Source organism: Adiantum capillus-veneris, chromosome 8 (assembly GCF_014529385.1).
Source record: "Adiantum capillus-veneris isolate H3 chromosome 8, ASM1452938v2, whole genome shotgun sequence".
NCBI classification, from domain to species: domain Eukaryota; kingdom Viridiplantae; phylum Streptophyta; class Polypodiopsida; order Polypodiales; family Pteridaceae; genus Adiantum; species Adiantum capillus-veneris.
Window position 1 is genome coordinate 12,384,063 of NC_140938.1, and position 9,235 is coordinate 12,393,297.

Sequence of the window (9,235 nt, forward strand, 5' to 3'; positions counted from 1 at the left end):
ATTGAACCCCCGCCGCGACTTGAACCCACCACCTACCACACCGGAGACCAAGGCTCTTCCATTAAGCTATCGTGCCTTATTTGAAACGGAGGTGAACGTTCGGCCATATAATAAAAATGACGGGGTGAGGATCACATGGTGTTCAAGCGCAGATCCCTGTGGGATGCTCGAGGTCACACCATGATCACTTTGAAATAGTTCACAAAGTGATCACATCTTGATTGGGATTCACACGGGGATCACTTGGCGGTCACTTGATATTCACATCAAGTTTCCGTGAAGTTACGTGGAAATCACTTTAATCGTGATCACATAGTGATCACTAGGGGATTAATCTGTCATCCGATGTGCAAAAACCGATCCAGTTGCCCCCAAACAATGGGGACCATAGATCCCACCGGACAGAGGGGGTGTCAAATAATCACTAGGCTAGGAATGTTTAGTGAGACCAAGGGTTTGAGTCGGTGGGTGGGTGGGTGGGTGAGTGGCAACGACAGATGGGCTGGGCTGGGCTAGGCTTCGTTAGAACTTGGAGATGAAATGGGCTGAGGTCAAATGAATTATGAAAATGTGGAATCTGATCAGGCAGACAGACAGAGGGCTGGAGCCTGGAAGGCTAAGGTGGCATCCGGGTTTCATTGGTCTGCACAAAGTGCGCATTGATTTGGATGTGCAATTGAAGAAGGGGGACCGTGGAAGACCAAAAAGGGAGGCCAGAATACATAAGAGAAGGCCCAGAAAAGTCTGGCCCTGGCCCCTTGGGCCTCATGGTGTCGAGAGGGGGGTCGGGAGTCGGCTTTCAAGCCACAAAACAAGCAGTTCTCCTGAGAGGAGGGGGTGGTACAAACGGTACACACACACACACACGCGCGCTACTGCAGTGCACGTGGTGAGAGGAGTGATGGAGAGCAATCATCACTTAAATTTGGAGGCCTAATTGTGCCATGCTCATCCTCCTCCTCGAATTCCTGCGCGACGAGAGGACCTTCCTTCCCTTTCATATGAAAACAGAGCTTACGGTGTTCTGCACACACACACACATACATAAAATCTGTGTATATATACAAGTGAGTGTGTGTGTGTGAGAGAGAGAGATAGAGAGCCACCAGCAGACTGCCAAAAAAAGATTGTTTAGCAGTTGCACTTTTGATAAATAGTGGGAAAACCCTTTCCTCAGTTTCTTTTTTTCCGCTGGCCATCATTACCAACATGACCTTTTTTATCACTGCAATCTCTCCTGGTAAAGAATTACCTTGAGAAAAAAAAAACAAGATAACAAGGAGCTGAATTCTTCCAAAAGGCTAATAAAAGGGTAACTAAGAGAACTAAATTAATCAAAGAATGTAAAGTTAGTGCCTACGCTATAGATCTCAATAAGCACTATGAAGACTGCCAAATACACATCCAACAGCCCCATATCTCTGCATCGTAGCTATGAGCACGTTGCCCTTCCATCGGCAATCACAATTCGCACACTTCCGCCTCAAAATGGGCCACTGTAAGGAGCTTGGTGGGGTCAATAAGGAATTGGGAACAAGTGTTGTTTGATTTCATTTGAAGCTCTGATAAGAGCAACCTATACCACCATGCACCACCATAAGACTACACTGCCGATGACTCCGAGGATGTCGTTTGCCTTCCTTGATCTGGCTTGTTTAGTGTCTCCTCAAGTTGTCGCGTCACTTCCTCAATGGCTGGCCGGCTCCCTGCAGATGGTGTCACACAATTCATAGCCAGCTGCAGAGTATTTATAAGCTCATCCTCTGATGGCGCCGTCCCCTTCATGAGCTCCAGGTCAAATATCTCATTTGTCCACTCTTCTTTCACAATGGACGCAACCCATTCTGGCAAATCCATACCTGCTGTTTGATCCGTTGCCGCTGTTTCCCCTGGTGACTTCCCTGTAAGTAGCTCTAAAAGCACAATGCCAAAACTATACACATCAGATTTGGTGGTCGCCTTCCGGAGCTTCGTGAGCTCCGGAGCACGATAGCCGAGTGCGCTGGCAGTTGCAATGACGTTTGCATTGGCTGCGGTCGTCATGAGCCTGGAGAGACCGAAGTCGGAGAGCTTGGCACTCATACGTGAGTCTAGCAGGATATTGCTAGAGGTGAGGTTGCCATGAACAATCCTCTCATTGTTGTGAAGGTGGGCAAGTCCACGAGCAGCACAGACTGCAATGTTGAGACGAGTGTGCCAATTTAAAGGGGTTTCGGGGCCCCTTGCTGCGAGAATAAGGCAAAAAAGGTTACTCTAGATGTGGCCGCAATGGCATGCCGCCTTTCTGATGCAAAAAGAAACAACAATGGCACTAATGTATGTGGTATGTGCAAGTGCACTCACACTCCAAAACACAGAAATGCCAGAACATACCATGAAGAAATGCAGCTAAGCTTCCTCCCTCCATGAAGTCATAGATGAGTAACTTCTCATCCTTAGGCCCCCAGTAGTATCCTCTCAATGCGAGCAAGTTCGGGTGCCGGATTTTCCCTAGCATGTTAACCTCAGTCTCAAAATCTCTTTGACTCTTCACTATCCCTTCTCTTAGTCTCTTCACAGCTACCTGGTTACCATCCTCGAATGTGGCCTTGTAAACAGTCCCATAAGTGCTCTTGCCAAGCACCTCCGCTGTTGCACATAGTAGCCCATCCGCTGTGAATGTGAAAGCCCCATCGAAATGCACCAGCTTTCCACCTCCCACCTCTGCAGCTTCCTTTCCAGCTCCTGATGATTGACTACTCGACTTTTCGACGACAGCCGCGGCGCCAGCTTTGCCTGCTTCTGGCGTCTTCCGACAGAACACGCAAAGCAATGCTAGCACCAAGCAAATCAAAAGAATGCCTGCGACCACGCTGCCTATCACTATGATGAGGAATGTTGCTGTGCTGAAGCGGCGCTTCTTGCCCCCTCCGCCCAAGTTGGGTATGCTGCTTGGAGAGCTTGAGACAACCTGACTTGGGGGTGGAGACTGAAAAGCGCACGCGACTAACGAAGTATAGCCACAAAGACCTGCATTGCCTTGGAAAGAGGAGGCATTGAACTTATAAACAAACTGAGGAACCGCACCTGTGAGGTTGTTGAAAGAGCAGTTAAAATTAGTAAGGTTCTTGAGGCGTGCTAGTGAAGATGGAAGAGAGCCATTGAAGCTGTTTTCCGAGAGGTCGAGGGTTTCGAGGCCGGTGATGTTGCCAAGTTGCTGGGGAAGAATGGAAGTGAAGTGATTGTTGCTCACATCCAAGAGTTTGAGCCGAGTAAGAATGCCAATTTGCGGAGGGAGTAATCCGATGAGCTCGTTGTAGGACAGGTCGAGAGAGGAGAGGTTAGTAGAAGACACATTGGCGAGGGCGAGGGCGAGGGTGCTGTTGAGGTGATTGTGTGCAAGATCGAGGATGGAGAGCGATGGAAGTGCAAACAGCTGCGAAGGTATGGGCCCTTCAAGCATATTCTGGCTCAAATGAAGCTCCCTTAGAGCGGAGAGAGAGGCAAACACCAATGGTGGGAGGGTGCCAGAGAGATTGTTGTAACTCAAGTCCACGAAGTATAGCTTGGAGACATAAGAAGAATTGAAATTATAGGACAGTAGAGCCTGAGGTATGTCACCTGTGAGCTCATTGTGGCTAAGATCAATTGATTGGAGGGCAGGCGAGCTTGCAAGAGCCTGCGGGATTGTGCCCGAGAAGCGATTTCTGTTCAGATACAAGCCTCTTAAGCTAGACAGAGAGGTTAGGGAGGACGGAATAGCACCGCTAATGTTGTTTGAATGCAAATTGAGCTTGCGGAGGGCGAGAAGTTGGCCTACTTGTGCAGACAATGCGCCACCAAGCCCTTTCGAGACAAGCTGAAGGACGATCACCTGCCCTTGCGCACATTTTACACCCTCCCACTTGCCTTGGCAAGCTCCGAGACTCGAATTCCAGCTTCGTAGGGCTCCATTTGGGTCCTGAAAGCTCTGCTTGATGGCTTCCAATGCTTCCAAGTCGGCCTCCGTGATGACCATGTCGTCTACCAGCGCATTTGTACCTCTCTGTGTCGCTAGGAGTAGTAGCAACACGGGCATGATGAGCTTGCTCCATCCCATGAGAGGGCAGGCTGATATTAAGGATTCTTTCATGTGTACTTGAGATGAAACAGAGTAGGAAAGAGCTTAACAAGCGAAGGAAGCGGCCATAGCCATGTAGTAAGTGTACTCTCAGGCTATTGCATCACGAGGCAATACGCGAGCACCATGGTCATTCGAAGAAAAATGCACTCACAACTGCGACGTGAAAGGGTAGTAATTCCTGTGAAAGAAGGAAGAGAGAGAAAATGGACCTACAATTACGATTCACCAGAGAGAGAAAGAGAGAGAGCTCTTGCAAGTAACAAGCAATGCAGCGCAAGTGATGCTGAGTGATGAGGCTATAGCCTATGCCAGGGGTTAGAGAGAGAGAGAGAGAGAGAGAGAGAGAGTGTGTGTGTGATATGAATGGAGAGAGTGTGCAGGCCGGCCAGGACCGCGGAGCAGCCGCTGAATGCGCCCTTGAATGCTCCTCTTTCTAGTTTTACAAGTAAATCTGGATGATGGCGTCTCTCTCTCTCTCTCTCTCTCTCTCTCTCTCTCTGCGTGCAGTCTTATTTGCCCACGGAATCGTCTACTTCTCTCTCGCATGCCGGAATCCACACACATCAGAGAGACCGGCAGACTAGTTTCTGGTGGCCTTGGGAAGGGCACTTCTTTGGGGCTGCTGTCCTTCCCGTCCCTTCCCTTATGATGATTAGAAAAGACTTACATCGCCCAGCCCACCGCCCCACGACTCTCAACGGCTCTTCTTCGCTCCCCTCCCTCACTTTCCCTCGTCAAGAGTCAATAGTACAAACGGTCAACAAGGCTCCCTAATCCTTAATACTTATTAACAATTAACAATAACAATTAGAGAGCTCTCCCATAGGCCCTCCCTCTAAAGGTGCCATTGGAGGGCCCTCATAGCTCATTACAAGTGCCCCATCAGTTGCCCCATGCGTGTATGGTCACTCTACTCCAGAAAAGCAGAGAAACTAGCTATGATTGCTTCGATTTCGCGAGGGGGTGCTCCCTACATCATTTGAATCACCTTTCTGATAGGTTGCATCAAGTTTTCAATTATCTCTAGGAGCACCTGGCAGTGTTTCGTGATCAACAAGAGGTGCGTGCTAAGTATGGGTTGCATGGTTTGTAAGGGCCCGTCTACGAAGCATCTTGTAGAGAGAGATTTCTGTGTGTAAGAGAGCTTGGGTGTGAAGTGTCTCTGCATGTTCTGTACGGATTGCATGCTTCCTCACCCCCTTCGGAGATTTCTCCCCCTTTCACTACTGCTACCGATTTTGACCAAAAGTTTCTTTCCCTCTTCTCTCCCCTCCCCTTAGGGGGAAGGGGTGAGTCTGCATGGAGCTTCAGGAAGCTCTGCGCAATGGGATGGTTCGAGCAGGACCGAACATCTCAGGACATGGCGCAATCCCATCGTCGTCCTCCCCTATCCTAACCCTAAATCCTCTATTTCAAGGTGCTGTTGCCATTGGTAAACCAATGCAGCCATCTACCTCAGCGTTCCCTTTTGCACGTCCAGGTATGTATAACCCGAAAGCTTCATTTTTTCAAGCTCCTCTACCTTCGTATGCTTCCATGGCTAGTCTGCCTCCCAGAAATTCCTTCAGTGGAGGTGTTACGACTGTAGAACAAATGAGGACCTCCAACACTCATATGTTGTATCAGGAACAGGTTCAGGGTAATGATAGATTCGTCCCTAACCTAATACAACCTGACATTAAAGCTTTTCAGCTCAAATGAGAGAAGGGGAGGAGGGACATCCTATGGAACCCAACACAAGGGACATGAGGGGTCTAGAGCAGCCTCCTATCAACCAGGATGTGCACAGCCAAGATACTTCTAAAGACCAAGATGAAGAGGTGGAGAACTCTAAAGACGAAGACTCTGTTATCATCCCCACTAGAGATCTAGAACTGTGGCACTCTCACCTACAAGACAGAGTCATCATAGGTCTTCTACATGGTGCCAGACCTTCCCTGGACACTCTAAAGGCTTGGATGACCCAGAACTGGGAGAACAAAAATATTAAGGTAACCAATGTGCAGTATCTCCCAAACAATTATTATCTTTTTTTCTGTGAAGATGCTCATGATGCTCTCCAGATTGTGAGCCAAAGGCAGTGGCTTATCAGGAACTCCCCTTTGTCTTTCTTTAAATGGTACTTGGGTTTTAATCCTAGGGGACCTAAAACTACTAAGGCTCCCATCTGGGTTGACTTTCCTGATCTCCCTGTGGAATACTATCCATGGTTAAAGAACATTGGTGCTTGCATTGGGAAGGTTTTAGGTCAAAGAGCCAGGGGAGGTATCAATCCGAAATGGGACCCTCAGTTACTCATCGAAGTCGATTTGAATGCTGAAGTGAAAACTCTTATCCCTATAAAGGATTCAGAAGATAACCTCCTCCATATGTAGTTGGTGGCATACAGAAATTTGTCTAATGCTTGTTTTCATTGCTTTAAGCAGGGACATTCCATTAAAGATTGTCCTGATCTTAAACCTATTCCACCACAGGATCCTCAACCCTCCTCTGACAAGAAAGAGTTTCATACTATCCTAAAGAAAAACAGTGCCAAAAATAACAGAAACCCTAAACCTTCCTCTTCTAGGAACAAAAACAGCTTTAGCCCTCTTCTAGTGGATGTCTTTGGCCCTTTCAGTTATGGTCTTCATGAACCGGAGCACAATCAACATGATCAGGAGCCTGTTGGAGATTTGAAGAATGAGGATGTTTCTTTGGGTCAAGTCCCTCTAAAAACTTCAAGTCTTGACCCGGCTCAGAACCTCTCCTCCCCCACGACAGCCCGATGAATGATTCAGGAAGTCTGTCCTCTTCTTCATCTGATTTGGAGGATGGTGCTATTCCAAATACTCAAGATAAGGGGAAACAGATTATGGAAGATTCTATTTTTGCTTCTCAACTTCAAGCTCAAGACAACTTGGTAAAAACTCAGCTCAGTATGGATGCAGACAAAGAGGTGGACATTTACATGACCCAAGCTGAGGAAGAAAGACTGCCCTTGCCTCTCTCTTAAGAGGAAAAAAAAGCTTTCTAAAGACCCCACAAGAGTCTCTGTAACCCTAGCTAAGCCTTCCAAGAACAGTAAAAACTGAAGTGTCCTAATATCAGAGCTATCTCTTTTAAGTGTAAGGGACTGACAGACCCTAACAGAGCTCAAATCATAAAGAACTAGATTATTGAAAATCATGTCAAACCAGACTTTATTTGTCTTCACGAGATCAAATCTTCTGGTCAAGTGTTAACCTCTAATCTTCAAAGACTTAGTGCAGGTCATAAATGGTATACCACTTCTCATTGCAATGGCAAAGGAGGTACTGCTTTGGGAATTGTTGAAAAGTATGCCAGTCTTGTCATCAAAGTTCAATCCTCTGCTGATGGCCATTGGATTGCTGTAACTCTAGACAAAGCTTTTGATTTTACTCTAGTCTCCGTGTATGCTTCTAACTCTTCAGGAGAAAGAACTGCCACATGGGAAGAACTGGCCTGCCCCTCTAGTCCTTGTATTTGTGTAGGAGATTTCAACACCGTAGAATATGTCCAAGACATATGGAACCAGCTTGGGCAAGCCTTGTGAGGCAGGGAAAAAGTGCAGTGGGACAATGTAGTATCAAAATTGAAAGTGGTGGACATTTCTGAGGAAACTGGAATGACTTGGTCCAACAAGCAAAATGGTTCATGCTACAGAGCTGCCAGACTTGACAAAATTTATATGTGCAATGATCTGCTCAACAATTTTTGGCAGGTAAGTTGTACTAAGGAGAAATCTATAGTGATGTCTGATCATGCTCCTGTTATCTTAGATATTCAAAAGGATGATTGTAGCTTCAGAGCACGATGGCCTCACCTGGACCAGTCCCTTCTGTCTCTTGCAATGGTCAAAGAGAAAATAAAATACATCTCTGATACCTCTTTCTCAGGTAATACCTCTGCTTTTAAAGCTTGGGACTGTGCTATCAAGAAAACTCAAAAGTCCTTATCTGAGTTTAAAGCTAAGGCCAAAGAAATTAGGAGTAGCAGAAGAATGATGATAAGGAGACAGATCGATATTTTAGAACAAGGCCTCTCTCCTGGTGATCCTCCTAGCCCCCAATTAGGTGAGCTGAAAGCTAAGCTTAGAGATGAAGAGCTCTTATCTGCTAAGGCCTCAATCCTATGGACAAGAGATTTTTGGGATGGTAAAATTGACAAACCTGATAAACATATGTTTACTCTTCTTTAAAAAAAGAAGGCCAAAGATTTTATACCTTTCTTGAAAAACAAAGAAGGTCTTATTGTGAGTTCTCATGATCAGAACTTAAAGGTTGCTGAGCATTTTTTCAGGGACATCTTTTCTTCCCCTCCTAAAAGAGGAGCTATCCATACCAAAGCTAGAGCTGATATTGCCAGGACAAGGAAAAAAACAGCTCCTGTGCAAATATCTCATTGGATGGATCAGCCCCTTACACAGGGGGAGTTAAGAGATGCCATAGATTCTATGAAGGATGGTAAATCTCCAGGCCTTGATGGTATTCCTAATGAGTTCTTTAAAATGTATAAAGATTTTCTTGTCCCACATCTGATGTCCATATGGATTGAGGCTGTAGGAGTAGGAGCTCTTTCCACCTCTATGAATACTGGTGTTATTAGGCTTGTTCATAAAAGGGGAGCTAAGGAGGACCTAGGTAATCGGTGGCATATCTCCTGTCTGACTTCTATCTATAAAGTCTTCTCCTTGTCTTTAGCCAGAAGACTGAGTCCTCTGATGAATCAGATCATTTTGCATGAGCAAAAAGGTTTTATAAAGGGTAGATTCATATTAGATGCCATTATTGCTTTGTGGGAGGCAATTGATTTCCTCCAGGACAGTGAGTTGGACTTCATCTTTTTCAAGATAGACTTTGACAAGGCATATGACAAGATGGAATGGCATTTTATCTTTCAATCTTTGCATGACATTGGCTTTGGCAGGATGTTTATTAAATTCATTCAAGTTCTTTTTGGCAATGCTTTTGCAAGGGTAGCTATTAATGGTGAGTTATCTGATACCTTTCCCTTACAAAGGTCTATGAGACAAGGCTGCCCTATAGCCCCTTTGCTATATGCTATATGCTCTGATTCTCTGGGATGGTTGGTTCAGGATGCATTAGAAAAAGGTCAGATGAAAGGGATAAA

At 46.1% G+C, this 9,235-nt stretch overlaps 1 protein-coding gene across 1 annotated transcript; it reads right to left on the minus strand.

The window, feature by feature from the left end:
• Positions 1-1,152: 1,152 nt before the first annotated feature.
• LOC147451682 (putative leucine-rich repeat receptor-like protein kinase IMK3) lies at positions 1,153-4,570 on the minus strand. Its single transcript, XM_086517573.1, has 2 exons — positions 2,374-4,570; positions 1,153-2,225 (listed from the first exon to the last, which is right to left on the minus strand). Exons 1-2 carry the CDS (start codon positions 4,109-4,111, stop codon positions 1,603-1,605), a joined length of 2,361 nt encoding a protein of 786 aa, XP_086373699.1. The 5' UTR covers positions 4,112-4,570; the 3' UTR covers positions 1,153-1,602.
• Between the last annotated feature and the right edge of the window lie 4,665 nt (positions 4,571-9,235).